Raw genomic sequence first — 18,790 nt, 5'->3', positions numbered from 1 at the left:
AAACCTGAATATTTTGAACAGATAGGCTGAACTTGTAGTTTAGTTTTCTCACATTTTCATTAGTGCTAAACATGAAGAGTTTTGTTGTTATTCAAAATATTAATGGTACTGAAACAAACTGAGCACAGATTGTGATGCAAATGCTTCTCAGTGTTTTGAAGAAACAGCAAGAGCCTTTGCAGCTGCTCATTTCTGGAGAACAAACATTCTGTCTCGCAGCAAAGCACAGACCTTCAGAAGTGAAATAAACAAATACACATTGTTCTGTGTGATGTTTAAAAGATGTTTATGATAGAAGAAGTAACCAACGAGAAGTGGTACTGAAGTCCTGCTGCACAGAATGACTGCCTGCCTTACATCTTGTGGCACAGGCGTGGGGTGCCAGGAGTATTTGCAAGCCCTTCTGTTGTCCCTTAGAACTTCTTTTCAGTGGATTTTTATAAAAAACACTTGAAAAAAAGCACTTTGTGGAAAATCATAATTTTAATACTAATATGATTTTGGTACTGTTTTAGAACAGTTGTTTCTGCTACCATATGTTAACTACTGTTCATCTTGCTCAATATGCTGTTTACTCTGTAAGTAAAAGAGCTCATGAAAGCTGTGCCTGTGTTTTTCCCATTTTGCAGACTGCACAGAGGAAGTGTGGGGATTTCCCATGTGTCAGTACTTGAAGGACAAGGGCTGGTGTTGTGGTCGCAATGCTAGAATGTCAGCATGCTTGGTATGATTCCCCTTCTTTTCTTTTTCCTACTGAGAGCTTTATCCAGATGTTACAGGATTCATTGTTTTTGGCTTCTAATCCTAGAGCCATGACTTTAATCCAAGACTCTACAGAATAACATCATTAATGTTGTAAGCATGATGAATTGTATCTAAAAAAATAGTATTGACCTTCCAGCATTATATATTTTATACTTGCTGGAGGCATGAAAAAATGAGTATTGACAGAAATGTATTTTAAGAGTGGACAGAGAGGCCAACCCTTTGCTGAAACGTAAACACGGTAACTCCTTGGGGTAATAGTTCCTGGCCAAGGACTTAGAGGGGAAGAAGGTAATTGTAGAAGGATTGCAATCAGTAACTCCCCCAACGCCTTCATGCTTCATAATATTGAATGTTCTGACTGTTTGAAACCTAAACAAACCCGCCTCTTCCAAAAACTAGAAGAGCTCTAAAATCCATGTGGCTTAACAGACTGGAAACATCTTTTTAACATTGCACCAGGAGATGCAATGCTCTTAACGACCTAGCCTCAACAAGACAGGATGATGAACTGTTGTCTAATTTGAAAGAACAGATATGTATCAAAAATTTTGACCACTATTTCAGTTAGAAGAGTAGTATTCCTTTGCTTTATTAATTTTTAATTTATTGTATCGAGATGAATCATAAGAGGTTCTGGTGAGCTTCTCGTGCTAACTCTGTGCTTCTGTTGGAAAGAACAGTGTAGACTAAAGACGCGGTATAGGCTAACGTATCAAGGTTATATAAACTTGAGCTAACATTATAATTTAATGCTATCAGAAGTATAGGAGGACGGTTATTTAGTATTTCTTAAGGCTTAAATGTGTTACCCTTGGCAAGGTACAAAAAAAAAAATGTGCTGCTTTTAGAGATGATGGTTGTAAAACTATTATCACAAAAATGCTTTCTAAATAGGAATTGCCTTTTTTTCTTTTTGTTGCCAATGTCATGCAACACCATTTCTTCCTCAGCTATTTCCTTTCTCATTCCCTTTCTTTTGGAAAGGGAAAGTTTGGGCTGTCTTTCAGTAATGGTAGGAGGATAAATTCTGAAGGCAAATGACCCCCAAGAGATCATACTGAACATGCCATATATATCTATTTTAGATTTCATAGAATTCATGGAAATTTGGCAGTTAAAAACTTTTTTGTTGTTTAAACTTTCACAAAAGGCAAGGAGCTCTCCTATGTCACTAAATATTTCTACTGTTACTATGTTTGTAATTCCCTGTATGCATTTTACATGACTAGGATTTTCCTCACCCTCTAGGAGGTACAAGGAAGACAGTGCAGTGCAGCTGGGCACATACCTTCTTCCTAGGGCCAATGGTCTAGCTTGGGGAAACTCAATCTGCTGAATTATTTTAATGTACTCAGCATTATTACATATGTTCTTTATTATGTATTGTTCAAATTGGTTAAAGGGCCAAGGGCCAAAGGGTCTGGATGAGATACTCAGTTTTGGACCCTTCCAGTACATGTTAGAACCCACATCCATCTTTTCTGACGTACGCTGTATAAGTTTATACAACAAAGTCAGATCTGGTATTTGGGCAAAGCCATGAATGGAGGAACTGCAACTACTAGGACTGTGGTTGAAGAACAGTCTGAAATAAAAGATCAGTTCTCAAATTAGGAGAAGGAAAAATGGATAATTTAGAGACAAGCAGTTCTATTTGCTGTGGTGGAGTTTGGGGACTAAAAGTGATGATAATCTGTAAGTGGTGAGGCATTTTTGATTTTTTATCTAATTTATTGTAGTGTCAGGTGATTAACTGATTTTTTACCTTAATTTCTAGTGCAGTCTTTACTACTCAGTTGAAAATTTTACAGGCAACATGTCTTTTCAACTGTGGAAAAACATTCCATACTTCTAATTATTTGCCATTCTTTTTTACTATGGATCATAAAAATCAAGTACTCTCACACCATCATCAGGATTTAAGGTCTGAGGATTTTTTTGTGAAAGATAATGAACAGCATTTTAAACTTCAGTCCCTTTGAAAATTTTATTTTATTTAACTTTACATAAGGATGTTTGATTTATCTGTACACTAGAGTCTAAAAGTATTCAAAGACGTTGTACGTTGAAATAATATTTACTTTAAAATACTGATTATGCAAAGTGAATTACTTGTATTTCTGCAGAAACAGAAAATATAAAACAGAAATATATAACATTGCATTTATAACATAAAATGTTTAATTATAATTATATAATATAAAAACAGAAAAAAAATCTTTTAAGCACTTTCACATGAAGTATTTCTCTGAAATTCTTTTAGAATACTAAGAAAATGAAAAAATTTTGCGCACATCTATTTCCATTCAGTTGGTTATCATCACGTCTCCTATAAATAAACCAAAATAACAGGAATGAGCTGATTATGAGTCCCTAAAGGTATTAACACTTTAAAGTGTGCAAGCTCATGTTATATCACACCATTAATCTTTTAAAATGTCGTATCCTCTGACTTTTATACAATGTGTTTATAAAATGTTCTGATAAAGAATAAACATATCAGCAATTTAATTCCTTCACTTTTAAAGGCTTTGGAGCGAATTGCAGTTGGCCAAATGGTAAGTAATATTGTTTATTTTAACCATTCTAAGATAAAATGTGTTTTTCCCCTTTGAATGCTCTCAATCCATGACCTTATATTGAACTTCTGAATTTCTGGAATCTAAAACACTAGCATACACTACATCAAATCCTGATAGATAGCATGTGTCATCACAAAATTGCATTTTTATTGCTGCAATTGTACCTAGTGAATCTGTTTTCTTTTGACAATTAAGAGTCTGAAAAAAAGCACAGCTTAAAATTTAAGACATTAAGATACTCTTCCTAACTTCTTGCACTATCTTTCAGCAACTACATAAATTCAGTCCAAATGTCTTTCTGATATCCCTGGTTTGGATCACTCTATCCCAGTGTTATATCAACTAATGTAAAAATAGAAATTGTTATGACAAAAGCTTGAATCTGTAAGAAACATCATCATTCTCATTTTTAATCCCTGTATTTTTTTTTTCTCTGTGAATACTTTGAATTCTTGTTGTGCAAGTTATCCTGTCAGGGATGGTGGACACCAACTGTGCAGACAGTTAAATGACAAGGCAGAGAACTCTTCTTTCTGTATGTAAGCCCCCTGATCCCAGTAGTATTCTACTGTAGATGCATTTTGCCATGAATTTTAAATTGGCAATTATTAACTAATTTTTTGCAAACACAAAGATATGGAGTTTTCAGTGTATTCTGTTTTTAATAGCATAGTACTTTCTGCATGGTTGAGACTACAGTGTATGATGATTCAGCTAGGGAATTATTCCTTTGTCTTTAAAACAGTTTAGGTAAATTGTTATATTTATTTTGCATAGTAGAATTTGGATCACGATCAGTATATTTTTTCTCTGTTCTTTTTCCCTCTGCCAACCTTTGAACTGTACTTCAGAGTCCGAGTTTCTTTTTTTTCTCACGTTCATGGTTATGTTAGACTCTGACCAAAAATGTAAATTTAAGCGGGTGCAAGAACGTTAGTAAATTGTCCCCTTAAAGTTGTTATGAGTGACTGTAAAGAATGTAAGCCAATATGTAGTTAAGGAAGCCAATACTGGTTTTGTTACTCTGATATTAATTTCAATGCCAATTTTAAATCCTTGCTGTTGTAATGTATTTATTGATTTATTTATTTTGTAGCTGCCTACAGATTCATTGTTTTATCGAGCTGTTCTTCAGGTTATTATAGAAGAAATTTATGGTGTCACCAAAAGGTAGGAAGCTCTGAATTCACAAACCAAAAATCTGATTCTCTGCCATCTCTGTTCTGTTTTTCGTAAGAAGTCATGTTTAAGAATCAGTCTCATAAGACTATAGATACATATTGGTATTAAAATGAAGGATACATTTGTTCATCCACATCACAAATGTATTACCTTTCCTTTACCCATAGCTTAAATAGGTCCTCCTTGGTACCAGATACATGGAAAAAACATGTCTTCAACAGAGAACAAATAGCAAACTCACTAAAAGTCAACAAAGTCTTAGTCTGCCTTGTTATTCAGAATTCCTAGTAACTTTAATAGTGCAGAAGACAAAAATGCATTTCCATTTATCCTGAGAAAAGCTGCTAAATGACCAACAGTTAGCATGGCTGTAAAGGGCTGCTTACTGCCTATGTCTACATTAGCAAGTACTGCACCCTTGTAAGAGGGCATTTGAATAGTTGCTGCTGAGGTCTTGACATCAGCACTAAACTCTTCTGGAGTTGTAGTTTGGATTAACTTTTATCTAATTCTGTGGTATGTGTGCCCCCTAACATTTGGAGCACATCCAGAAGCACACATTCAATTTTAATTTAATTTTTGAGCTCTGAGCCTGTTCCACGGTGCAAACCAAGGTATAGGAAGTGGGCAAAACCAGAAAAGTCACTTCAGATATTTACTGCTGGTCTAAAATAAATGCTAGTGCAGATACCCCCAAGACTTATGCTATATGTGGAGCCAGACAGCTTACTCTTCAGAAGGTCAAACTCCTGAAAGAGATAACTGTTTATTTTAAATTACATAGAAGATAACACATAAAAGCATTGTTACTAAGTTGTAAAAAAGTGTGAAATAGATGATAGTATACTTCATTTGTTAAAGGAAGCATAATTTGGAGGAAGTAATTAGGATTATACTTTTGAAAAAAAAGTGGGGCAGGCCTACTTTCAAGCTCACCAACGCGAGTTGTCACCATTTTCATTGGAACAGCTAACATCTTTATTGTTCGGAAGTCTTGTGAGATTGTTTTGCAGTTTTTGAGATGTCCATTTCTGGAATGAGTAACACTTAGCAAGCACATTAAAACAATTAAGAGAACTAACTGTAAGACCTTGAACTATCATTAATCTGTTTTGCTTTTTTAAACTACTTGTATATATCATGAATCTAGTAAATATATTGTATGTATCTGTGCTGACCCTGGCCAGCAACTAAGCACCACCAGCCGCTCACTCACTACCCCCACAGCAGGATGGAGAAGAAAATGGGAATAGCAAAAGTGAGAAAAACCTATTGAGATAAGGACAGTTTAATAACTAAAGTAAAGAGAAAGGGAAAAAGAAAAAGAAAAAAAGAAACACAAAAACAAGTAAAGCAAATACACTCACTCACTGTCTCCCACCCCCAGCTGACTGATGCCCAGTCAGTCTCCAAGCAACAGCTACCATGGAAAGACTACCCCCCCCAGTTTTATTGATGAGCATGACAGTACATACTATGGAATATCCTTAAAGTCAATTTGGGTCAACTGTCCTGGCTAGGTCCCCTCTCAGCCTTGTGCCCAACCCAAGCCAACCTGCCGCAGGGCAGAGCTGTGTGACAGTAGCTGAAACATCAGTGTGTTACCAGCACTTTTTTAGTCACAAATCCAAAATACAGCACCATATGGGCTGCTATGAAGAAAGTTAACCCAGCCAGACCTGGTGCAATGTCTTTCCTCCTATAGCAGAATTAGGAGGGCAGAAGCCTGTCTTCCAGTATCATAGCAGTATAATCAACTGATTTTCAAACCACAACAGCCCAAATGTTAAATGCATTAAATATGACTACAGAAATTATTTATTCTTTAAAAATAAACATGACTTGATTCTCAATGAGTGGGGATCCTGCCACTCAAAAAACGTTATAACTGCTACTAAGTCTTTCTGTTGACCTCAGTAGATGTTAATTCTGAACCTTAAGTAAGGAGTAAGGAGGATTACTATTACTAAAGAGAGGAAAATGTTTAAAACCTTTTAAAGGTGTTGTTTGTTTGTTCTTAAGAAGATAGTTGTATTTAATGTTATTTCTCCTTAACTAATTGAAGTACATACTCAGGGACAGCTACTGTAGCTGAAAATGTAACTCCTACACAACAAAACAGGAAGAGGGCAGTGTTACAGTAGAGCATAGTCAAGAAAGTGAATTCAGACTAACAAAAGCTTTGTGTGTAGTTTCTCCAAAATATTTTAAACAGAGAAAAAAATGTATGTGACCTGCTACGAGTCAGTATTTCTATATGTTCTTTGTTTTCATACATTATTGTAACATTTTATGAAACTACCCATATTTTAGCTGTCTTCAAAAGTAAGTTGTGTCTAAAAAGTTATTCAAGTATTAGCTAGTTATTATAAGTGAAAGGGGAAAAGGAATATTGCTACTAACTTGACAGTAGTGGCTGTCCAAGAGATTTAGTTGCCCTGAATTAAAAATTCAATTAAAATTATTTTTAAAATGTGTGAGTTTCTGTTGCTGGAATGCATGCATCTCAACACTGTATTTGCAGTGAACGACATGTTGGGAAAATTTTCTCCAAATCATCCTCTTTCTTGGATTATGTCAGAAAATCTCTGAAAAAAATGGAACTGGATGATTCAAAGGTGAGTAACTAAGCAGAGACTGTAAGAAATCCTTATATCCATGTGAGTTCTTGAACTCAGCACCACAATGCAGTGTTTAAACCACTGAGTTGTGTAGTTTGTATATTGCTGTATAAATATAGTTTTATTTTTAGCAATAATAATAGAATAATCCATACTGATATATTAAAGAAATATATCAAAGCTGAGTGGTTTCGTGTTTTCTGGAAATCGGCTTCCATGTATAAATTCTTTAAAAGGTTTTGTTTTTTTCTGGCTTTATATAAAGCAATCCTTTATTATACATAATGCTAATGATCAGAATTTTTGAAAGCCTATCCAATATTTATGAACATAATCCTAAAAATCACGTTTGAGGCAAAAAAAAAACAGTGCTACATGCTCCATTTTATACATGCAGTCATTTAGAAGTAAATATAGCCATAAATATTGCTGAATGAAGCAAACATGAAGAACTTCTTGCCTGTGCTGATAATGTACACTCTGATAAAAGTAACTCTTGCATCGTTTTAAATCTATCCGAAATACTATCCAATACAAACTTACTCCTTTTTCATGTGTACTTTCTCTTACAGTGTGGTTCCTAAAGTATTTCCTATTAATTTTAGCCTTTAGACAGACTCCTTAAGTAGCTTTTGAAGATGTTGTACAGTCTCTGCATGTGCAAAAGCCTATTACATTTTTATTTAAATTAATGAATGTTAAGGATGAACGTTTACATTTTAAAATAACTTTCCTACATAGAGAAAATGAAGTAGGTACAAATCTGAGATTTAAAATAGAAAAATCTTTCAGATTTTTTTCATGTTCTCAAATGTCTTGCCTTAGTTCTTTACAATACAACTGTTAAATTGGTCAGCAGATGGCAACATAGCATTAGCCATGGAATATGGCTATGTGAGTGTAAGGTCATAACCATGCTGTGGGAATAAATTGTTTAACAGAAACTAAAAGGTATTAGATTATTAAAAAAAAAAATTTACAAATCAAAGAAACAATAGCTGTGGCACATGTGTGAAGTATTTAAGTTGAATGTAGTAGCTTTCAGTAAATCAACTCTTAAAATCTGAAGACAAAGTATGAAATCGCTTAAAATTTGCCAGGCACATCAAACCATGGAGAAAAATGCAAAACCTAACAAAAATGCAAACATAAATAAAAGACTGAATAAGGCCAAATGATGCTGGAATCATGCTTGCATGATAAATAGGCACTAACATAACGCATTTGCCTCACTTGAAAGCAACTACTAAAATGCTATCTTCCTTATTGTGTGTACAATCATCCAAACGCACTAGTGGATTGATTGTACAATAGTCGATTTAAGTAATTATTGATTAAACTCTGCTGGTAAAGAGTTATACAGTATTTCCTTTAAAATTATTGAACATGTAAACTTCATGTGTCGGATTTTAGAAACACTGCCTTTTGCTAGAAAGGGTCTGGGCAAGGCTGCCCTGAGAGAAACATGTCTGGCAATACCACTTCAAGCTGCCCGTATGTGTGGGTGCTAAAGATCTGATTCAAGTAAATGTTCATTTTTGTTTGTATTGCTCCTCATTTTTATGTGCAGCTGGCTGCATACTGATGATTGAGTTTTATGCTGATCTAAATAATACTATTTTTTATTTCCCAGCTATATTCAAATCTGCAACAGGACAAAAACAGTGCTATTTTAATGCTAGTGTGAGGAAAATTGTGACTGCTTCCTCAGCAGTGGGTCTGACATTGCAGTTTTCATGGTGGAGTCAGCACTATACTACACGCTAATGGAGAATGTGCTAAATTTCTCTCTTCAGAAAAAAATACTTACGCAGCTAAAATCGTGATGAAGGCTAAACACTTGCTCTCAAAGACAACAAAAATCAAAGAGAAATTTATGTAGAATTTGTTTTCTAGTTCTGTTTTAAAAAATGAACAAAAGAGCAGCTGCACCGCATAGACCAAACGTCTGCTCCGTCTCTGACTGTCTCCAAAAACTGATGCCTAGGAAGAATATAAGACAAGAGTAAGCATATATGAATAATATTTCCAGAATAATCAAAAATGTGCCCATCAGCCACAGAAAAAGGAGGCATTCAGTGTCTCCATGCGTCACTGTATTTAGATGATGTTCAAAAGCAGCTAAGGAAGACTTGATCAAATCTGAAGTGTTTATTACTTTTCGAAATCTGGAGATAAAAAAGTGATCCACCGCAGAGCACTGGACATTAGGGGAGGTAATGAGGGGTGCAGTGTGATACAACCAGGGAGAACCGTAAGAAAATATTGTTTACATAGTGGTCTCTGCTCTGTGAGTGCAAATGCTGGATATTTAACAAATCAATTTTTAAAAGTCAGAGAACTGAGGGTCATAATATCAAATGTTAATGCAGTTCTTTTACAATGAGAAAATTGAAGAGAGTTTAATCTCTACATGAGAATAGAGATAACGACCACCACGGTGCCATCCAGTCATTCATTTCCCAATCTGGACAAATAGAGAGGTAGGATAAAGAGGGCAACTCCATAAAACACCTGACCCACCTCAATGCTCATTTATATAAGTACATGCCTTTTGCTAAATAGAGATGAGGGCTCTTTTCAGGTATAAACATCCAAACAGTAAGCTGATTTTTGCTATTGTTTTTCTGTAAGGTTAGGTACTTTAATCGTACCAGTTCTTCATTTTAACAAGCCCCTCTGCCTCCTTCGTTGTGAAGACCTTTACTTATCTGAAATGAGAACCAGACCCTTTATGAAAAGATTGTCAATCGGGAGTGAGTAAGAGTGAGACAAAATAGTAAAATAGTTTTTCTACAAAAAATAGCATTTACCAATCACCTAGGACCATTCACTGTTACAAGTTCCTGCTCAGGGACTGAAGTTTCCCATTACCTTAGCCAAAATAATTTCCCCCATTGTGTTTTCTTTTCAATGTAGAAGAGCCTGTCAAGTCCAGATTACACACTGAGATGTAAATGAACCTTTTTTTTCTGTCTTTTGGTAAAGAACCATTCTTTTTCACACATTTCTCCACCTCAATGGTAAAACTAAGGCATACACCATGACTTTTGAATGTCTGACCAAATATTCTCAATTTGTGAGGGCAGAGAGGAGGTCTTTTAGTGTCAGCTTGATGCTTCACAGGTATGGTTATATTGCTTCTAGATTTAGAACTAATGGAATTGCTCTGTGGGCCATGGATCCCTGCACAGGTCTTCAGTAATAAGGGTGGATACACACTGAGGCAGAATTTTATTCCAGGTTGTTTTCTTTGTCTTAGCTCACTCTGTTCCTGTGTGCTCCATGTTGTATGAGCAAAGCGTTCAGCATCACTTAGATAAGGGAGAAATTCTATCAGATTCCTTCTCCCTTTCAACCAGTTTTACCTAATTTAACATAAACATGGGACTCTCCCTTGAAAGAATGATCTGTTTGTGTCTGTTCTTTCTCCTGGAGGATCTGGCTGCTCTTCTACCTGTTAGTCGTGCTTCTTTCAAGCAACAAGGGCAGTCACTCCTTCCTCTTGCTGCATTTCTTCAGCAGAATGAGTTTCAGCTCTGTTTGTAGCCTTCTTGAAGATACATTTAAAAGTAAGCCTCTTTATTAATTCATTAGGTTACTACTTAGGACAATAAGTGCTACAAATGGCATTGCCACAGCAAAAAGTACTTGTGTAAGTATTCATGTATTTCTAGTCTTAGAAAAGATAGAAAAATGTTCTTAAATTGCCTAGTGTCCTGTAATTATTGGGATAAATCATTGAAATGTTGTTGTTAGAGCTTACCTTACTTTGATTTAAGGTGATTAAAGGTTACAGGCTTACCAGGTTAAGGCTGGGAGACGTGGGGATCTGCAGGCCAGCTAGGACAACTGTTCTGTTAGCGAGAGCCTCAGCGGGTGGAGCTGTTTAGCAAACAGAAGCTGGCCAGGATTAATTTAAGGACAAAACACTATTTAATGCCACATCCAATTGCAGGAAGATACACAGGTCTGGGAACACTCTTGACGCGTCTGCAAAGAAAAGCTATTAGTCACTTTGATTTCATCTCCTGCTATATGCATACTGGAGTTACTGCTATGGGCGAATCGCATACAAGGTAGTTATTTAGTCAAAATATTTCACAAATCACTTAACCCTTTCAGATGTACACATGTGCTGGCGAGGTGCAACAGCAACTTTGAAGGAAGGGTCACTGTAAACCTTCACGCATGAAAGAGTGCCTGTCAGTGAGCTTGTTGTTGCAGATGTACTTGGTTTTGTACATCCAAGCTTCCAGGTGGCCTGTGACTGGTATTCTTCAGTTTTGAACAGTCTGCACATAACCTGAAGTTCCTGCTGCTCTTCCCCCTGAAAAAAAAAAAAAAAAAGGTCATTTATTTGGCGAACAGTCTGAGATAAGATCTGCAACAATAAACAGATGGTTAATGCTCAGTTTCCACTATCCCTGCTTGCTTTACCCTGACCAGACTTCCTAAAAACAGCTGCTGCCCATTTGTCTTTTTCTGATCCTGTGCTTCAGGTAGAGCATCCCACAAAGATTTACAGCTGTCAAATCTGAACTGGTGGATCAGGAAAGGGCACTAGACCCATCTGTGAGGTGTTGTACCCATCAGAGTAGCACTTGAATTAATAACACAGTAAAAGAAACTCACGTCCTGTGAAAAACTCATTTATCATCTAAGGAGATTTAAACAACTTTGATATTTGATATGTCTAGCAATGTTAGAATATTTCAAAGCCTTAATTTAGCTGTGTAGCTAAATATAGATACAAGTAGTATCATCCTATATATTCTGTAAAGGTTATGTATTTAGAAGTATATTTAATTAAATGAATGTGTTAGTACTTTATTTGGCTACAATAACCAAGACTTTGGGGTTTATTTATAATTGATAATGCATACATAATAATACATGGTTGTCTTATTTTTTAAGATTTTCTCAAATTATTACATATTCATTTGTAGAATAATCCTTATCCTCTAGTAATTACACTTGCAATTTTTATCATTAAATAAATCAAAAGAGATCTGAAATACACTGGGCTTGCTAGTTCAGCTCTACTGGAATTCCTAAATGACTTCTTTTTTGATACATTGACTTTGTGCTTTTGCAAACTCCATAGTATTCAATTTGAGTAATAAAACGTATAGAGAATACTAAAAATAGATTTTGTGTGAAATTATACTAATTATTTTGTTCAGTAACTGGTTATTTTTTGTCAGACAAAATTTGCTTTCTAAAGTCTTTGATCGGTTTTTATATAGTTAGTGTGAATATTTGACATGTTTCATACAGCAGTAGTGTTTTTTTTTATAGCAATACTTTTTAAGAAAACTAGCACAAGAGCATGCATATGTGACTTTTTACTTTAATTTGATGAAGCAAACACCTAACAGTAACACTTGCCTGTACACACACATAAAGCCTGAAAACTAAGTAGCTGAGCTGAATGATTTCTCAGTGATATATCAAGTAACAAAGAAAGTCAAAGGTCTGAGTTTAATAAGCCTAATAAAGTAGCTGATTCTATTGATTTTTAAAATAAAATAAGGATACGCTGATTTTAAAAATAATTGGTTTTGCAGAAGGAGCACAGATGTACTTTTATTCTAAGTTTCATGTGATTTGTCACTGTTTCAGAACTGCAGTTTTAATATACGTTTCCTTTTTATAATTGCTCAGATGGCAGAGTGAACATGGATTAAGGAGATGTCTTCTCTTATGAGCCAGATATTCATGTTAGCTAAATCTATATTTAATATATCAAGCTCAGTCCTGAATAAATTTTCAGCAGACGTAACTTATGCTCTGCTTGCTTGCATGTATTTACATGATAACAGTGCTCTTTTTAAAATGAATACAAAAACAGTTCCAGTTTGCTGTGTTCAGATTCCTGCATCATGAGATGGAAGCAAAGCCAAGAACTTAAATATGGTACTTTCAAAGACTCCTCCTAAGAGAGTTAGAAGTTCCCATCACATAAGTGCTTTGTGAAAATGCTGTGGCAAATGTAACTTGCAGATAGCTTCACAATGTGTGGCTGGTAAAATGTTTGGAAACGCCTCTGGAGTTTCTTGGGATCCATCCCTAAGATCATACCTTCCCCCTTTTCAGACCAAACCAGGGACTATCTGACAAGCCTTTTCAAGCTTTATGGTCCCTTCCACCATGCAGGTGGAAGTGCTGCTCCGCACCGCACCCATGTTAGCTCTCTGTCCAGCCTGTGTCATGAGCTGGCCTGATGTCAGTCTCTAACTGTGTTCTACTCATGTAATGGCGAGCAGTCTTTGAGGAGGTTCCTTCCCATTTCTACATCTGTGCTACTCAGAAGATACTGTTTGCAATTTATCACATATATTTCCTAGTTTGTTCCTGTACCTGCTGTTTCAGATGTTCTAATGTTCTTCCAGTTCATTAAACTTGAACATGGTTGTACCAAAATATGTTGAACAGAATGTTTTATGTGTTTTTTTCATCGTTTTAAACCATATAATGAAGAGACATTGTGCTCTGTACATGTCATTGACAAACAACATTGCAATTAAGTGAACAGGTGAGCCCAGGACAAGATGAAAACCCTCCATCCTTATGGAGCTTGTCAGGGTAAGCTTCACTGTTCAGAAAGCAACATATTTGGGAAGTTCCATCTGTCCTAGAAAAATGCTTAATAAGTAAGGTTTCCACAGCCATGTGAGAACATTCTAAAATAATAGACTGAACTCTAGTCCTTACACCTTTAATATATATATTTCTAATTTTGCAAAAGGTTTTTTTTTTGTATGAATTTCTGATTAAGTAATGTTACAAGATTTTGACCAGAGGAGCATGGCATTCTCTAAATTTATCCCACAGGATTAGCTGAGTGATGAATTTCTAAATTTAACTTCAGCACCAGTATGAACTCTTTAACCAAAGGGATTTCGTATACTTCCCAAGTTCAAATGTCTGAGTATGTAATTTATTTCCTGCATGTAATGTTGCTCAGTTTCCAAAACTTGGCATATAGATGCTTTCTAGGAGTCTTAACTACAGAATTACTACTTGCAAATACATGTTTTTTTCATGTGGCATGCTAGATGACATGCCAACAGGCTAAACCGATGTTGTTTTCAAGTAGAATGCTTGAAGGAATGCTAAATGCCACTGAAATGTCTTCTGTGAACTTGGTGGTTGTATGTGAATGTTCTCTCTCTCTTTCTTTCCTTCTTTCTTCCTTTCCTTCTTTCTTTCTCTCTCTCTCTTTCTTTCTTTCTCTTTCTTTCCTTTCTTTCTTTCTCTTTCTTTCTATCTTTCTATCTTTCTTTCTTTCTTTCTTTCTTTCTTTCTTTCTTTCTTTCTTTCTTTCTTTCTTTCTTTTTCTGTCTGCTAACTTGCGTTGGAAGAAGCAACTTTCTTCAAAGTTAAATACTGTGAAGGTATACCACATAGTTGCTGTGTAAAGTAGCATGAAAAGAATGTGTCTGGTGCTTTTGCTGTGCTAAAAACACGTAAGAACACCTTCCTCATTTTTTGGCATTTGTCAGTGTCTCTTAGAAACATCATTGTGCTGTGTTCTGCTATGAAGCTAATAAATGCCTATCTTAACCTGATAGATTAGAATATTATAACATGTGGTTGGCAAATAAAACAAAATAAGAGGAGGAATCATATTGTATGGCTTAATTTTACTGTTATTTTTAAAAGTGTTGAAGAACCACATACTTAGAATTGGGGAACTATCGGTAGACATGAACTAACTTGAATATATATAACTGTAATTGGAAGTAAAATGAGAATTTTTGCAGAACTCAGAAAAGGGAGGGACTTTTAAAATGAGATTTCTTATAATCGTGAAGGATCTTGATGTCTACCCCCCACCAAATTTTGTGTTGAGGTCTTTAAATGACAGTGAACACCTTCAACTGTGAAGTTCATTTGTTAGTTTGGGAAATATTGAATGAAGGCTTGGGTAACACTTGTATTATGGTATATAAAATATACACTGCGTGTATACTCTGCATAGTGCTGTTTTCAAGTATAATTGTTTTTGAAACAGGCAAAATACTGTCCCAGTTATGGTAGCATAACATCTTAGTCTGACGAGTAATTTTAAGAAGTGTGACTTTTACTTCAATGAGATACAGTTATAAATGATATAGATTGCATTTATTTGAAATGCATTTCAAATTAAATTCTAAATAAACAAAAGTTTCTCAGTAATTACATTATTTGAGAAGCAGAAAGATGTATTTTAACTACCTTAGTCACTGAAAAATTGTAAAAAGTTGTATGGTATGGCCTCTCGAGCATTTTGAACTGATCTAAGACACTGCTCTGCTAAAAGGGTTGCCTTATTAGCTTCTGGTACTCTTGCTAGTGTTCATGACAGTGCTGCTGCAAGGAGAGAGAGGAAACATGGAAATGTGCAACCAGCACAGGGGTAAACAGTCCAGTGGAGGTGGCAAACAGCATTACGTCTGCTTGACTGTGGGCAGGATCTCTAGGATCTGGCTCTCCTCTGTAGAGAGTGTGCATTTTGGACAGTAAGAAGTTTTAAGTGTGGGATTTCTAGTTGTCACCCACCTTGTGTCTGCATGTTTTGTTTTCAGAGCGTGCTCAATTGGCACATTTGTGAGATTCCAGTATACCTTGGGTCTGCTCAGGAGTGCAGCACCTCATTTGCTCTCAAGGATCTGTTGACAGCCTCCTCGTGCTCACTACAGATGAGTCTATTGTATGGTCTCAGTGCCACCTCCAGCATGTGGCATTGTTATAACTAGGACAACGGGAATCTCACTGCCCTCTAGTTCCTCTTGATAGTTTTGGCTATTTAAGCCACCACACCAAACCACAAAGAAACTACTTTAAAAGAAGGGATGCACCACCATCACAGTGCAAAGAGGCACGTTTGTTCACAACCTGGTAAAGATCAGAAACTAAATCAACTAAGGTATACTGGCCCAAAAAGCTCCATATACATTGAGCCTTACTAGAATATCAGTAGCATAAGCTAGATCTTTGAGTGTCTTATTAAGACAATGGCATGATATTGTATTTAGGTTCTTTCATGCATTTTGACTCATGCCGTGAGTTCATAGTATCAGCATCATAATGTAAGTTCTGTGCATGTATTTATTTTTTATATATATATATATATATACACAAATCTGTGGCAACTTTCTACAGAGAATAGTTATACACACAACTCTGGTGGCTAAATGGGGCTTGCTTTACATATGTAAGTCCAATCTTTTCCTGAAAACACAACAAATAATTTAGTCCTACTTCACCTCAGAGGGATAGCTGAAGATTGTGTTAGGTGGCTAGGAAGTACTGAAGCCAGGTGGCAAACTGTTGCAGTTTCAAACTAAGCCACCATAATCCAAGTTTTGATCTTCTTCCAGTCAATTGACCACATAGCTAGGGACCATTTTCCTTTTAATGCGCTTTTCTATCAATGTATTTTTTTGCAGACGCTTTCTCTCTTTTTCAGCTGGCCTGTTATATTCAGCTGGGTCACAAACCAAAGTTTCAGCTGAGCTACAATTTAGAGTACCACCTAATCTATCCGTGACAGCAGGATGCATTCTATCAAAATGTGTTAAGTGAGGAGGGAGTGCAAAAGCATTTGGGCTCAGTACTTGAATATGACTACAGCCAGGAGACATTTTTGACCCAGCTTCTTATTTGTGAAACATTTCACAGTTAATTGGAATGTTTCATGTTGAAAATTGGAGAATGTAAAGGATGCAAAAGTAGAAAGATTTAGCGTTCATATTTTTACAAATGCAGATCTTTATATTTTAATCCGAATAGCCTGTAATTTCAAAAATCCATTATACTGAAATGCTTTTAATTCTCAGTTGAAATGAAAAGCTTATAGAGCAGAGGTCAAATAAACTATTTTATCTCATGACTGATATATTTTAGTTGGTTTGGCTCTTTAGATATTTGCACAGCTTTATTGAAAATAAAATATCAACAAGACCAAAAAAGTCAGTGCATTAGTACTGCCAAATCAACTTCTCAACCTTGCTGCTGTAGTTGGGAATAAAGTTCTTTTTAAATTAAAAAAAAAAAAAAAAAGGAGTCAAAGGCTACAAAAGTTCTTCTAACCCCTCCCTTTGTTTTAAGGGAGAGCTAGAATTTTGCATCATTCCTGAAAAATGTGTCTAAACTTCTTAAATCTTTCCATGATGGAGGCTTACAACCTCCCCCGTCCTGAATTAACCTCACAGAGATATTTTTTTTCAAGTTCTTGACTGATTTTCTTTGCTGCAATGCAAGCTCATGAGTTCTTTTCCTACCCACTGTAGACATAGAGAACAACCTTCCTTAACTCTTGGTGGCAGGTTAGTAAAAACTGGTATTATGCCCACTCTTGATTTTCTCTTCTTTAGACTCATCGGTTCCAGTTCTGTCAATCTGTCTTCACAGGTCCTATTTTCTAGATTTCTGATCTCTTTTCTCTCTTAGGTTTTTTTCAAATAGTTCATTTATTTCTGTGAAATCTGCTGCACCAGAATGGATACAGCATTCCAGCTAGAGCTTTACCACTGCCAAGCAGGGTTTAAGGATTACTTCCTGCGCTTCCAAGCTGTTCCCCCATACATGTCGCAGTACAGTGATTGCTTTTTTTTTTCAGTAGTACAACTGTGACTCTTGCTCAGCTTGTGATCTGCTATATCTCCCAGGTTGTCATTTGGTGTTCCTCATAGGGAACCGCTGATTATTTCTGCCTGAGTGTAGTCTCCCCTGCATTTCCATATAGCACTTCAAACACTTTTCTAAGCAATGATCCAATTTCTGAAAATTATTTTAAATTCTAGTAATCCTGTGCTTTCCTGTTGCACATTTGCAGACTTAGTTAATGTGGTTTCTGTTCTGTCATCTCAGTTCTTAATGAAAACATTTTGCATTTTTAACAGACCTCCACTCACTATGTCTTTTCAGTTGTTCGGAGACTCATTAATAACAACTCTCTGGTTATGGTCATTCAAACAATATTGACGCACTTTATAATACTTTAATCTAAATCTTGTTTCTTATATTGGGTGTTGAAATTGTTATGTGAAATGGTGCAAAACCCTTGCTGAAGTCAAAATATATGACAACATTTGGTTTTCCCTAACATGAATCCTTCCACCCTTCTTACAAGCAGGCTGACTTGTGATTTGTTCTTGACAAATTCATTACTTATCTGTTTAGTGTTTTTAAATTCTTTACACTTTTTCAATGGGTTGAATTTGATCAGACTGCTCTATAATGAAAGGCATGCATCTACTAGCAATCTGATACACCATCTTTGAGAGTTTCTCAGTGACAGTTAGTGATAATTGTGAGGTCATTTCATTCCCTTCTTTCCCTTCCCTTCATAAGATGAAGTTCATAATACATACCTGATATGAAAACTTACAAATTATGGAAATATTCTCCAGTTTAGGCTATTTTATTCCTTTATGACTGGATTAGCCACATGCTCTCAGATGACTTTGCTAATAAATGTGTGCAAAAACGTATTAGACACTTTATATTTCCTGGTCTTTTGTCAGTAGCATTACTTTTCTGCTAAGCTGTGGGCTCTTTCCATAACCACAACAGAGTAGCTGTGCTGCAGACCCATTACTGAAATACATCGGGCCAATACATCAGGCTCTTTCATCCCCACTCTTT

General features: G+C 35.8%; 1 protein-coding gene across 2 annotated transcripts in view; it reads left to right on the top strand.

Moving 5' to 3' along the window:
- The window catches only part of METTL25 (methyltransferase like 25), a gene marked incomplete at its 5' end in the record, with an annotated part of 62,163 nt that overhangs the window by 39,867 nt on the left and 3,506 nt on the right, over positions 1–18,790 (top strand). For both annotated transcript variants that reach the window (XM_083807844.1, XM_083807845.1), the window contains 4 exons: positions 630–724; positions 3,297–3,326; positions 4,447–4,520; positions 7,057–7,150. In XM_083807844.1, coding sequence (XP_083663970.1) covers positions 630–724; positions 3,297–3,326; positions 4,447–4,520; positions 7,057–7,150 — 293 coding nt within the window. The remainder of the gene's footprint in view (positions 1–629; positions 725–3,296; positions 3,327–4,446; positions 4,521–7,056; positions 7,151–18,790) is intronic.

The sequence above is a fragment of the Anser anser genome (assembly GCF_964211835.1).
Source record: "Anser anser genome assembly, chromosome: 1".
NCBI lineage: Eukaryota > Metazoa > Chordata > Aves > Anseriformes > Anatidae > Anser > Anser anser.
This window is presented reverse-complemented; position numbering and strand designations above follow the sequence as displayed.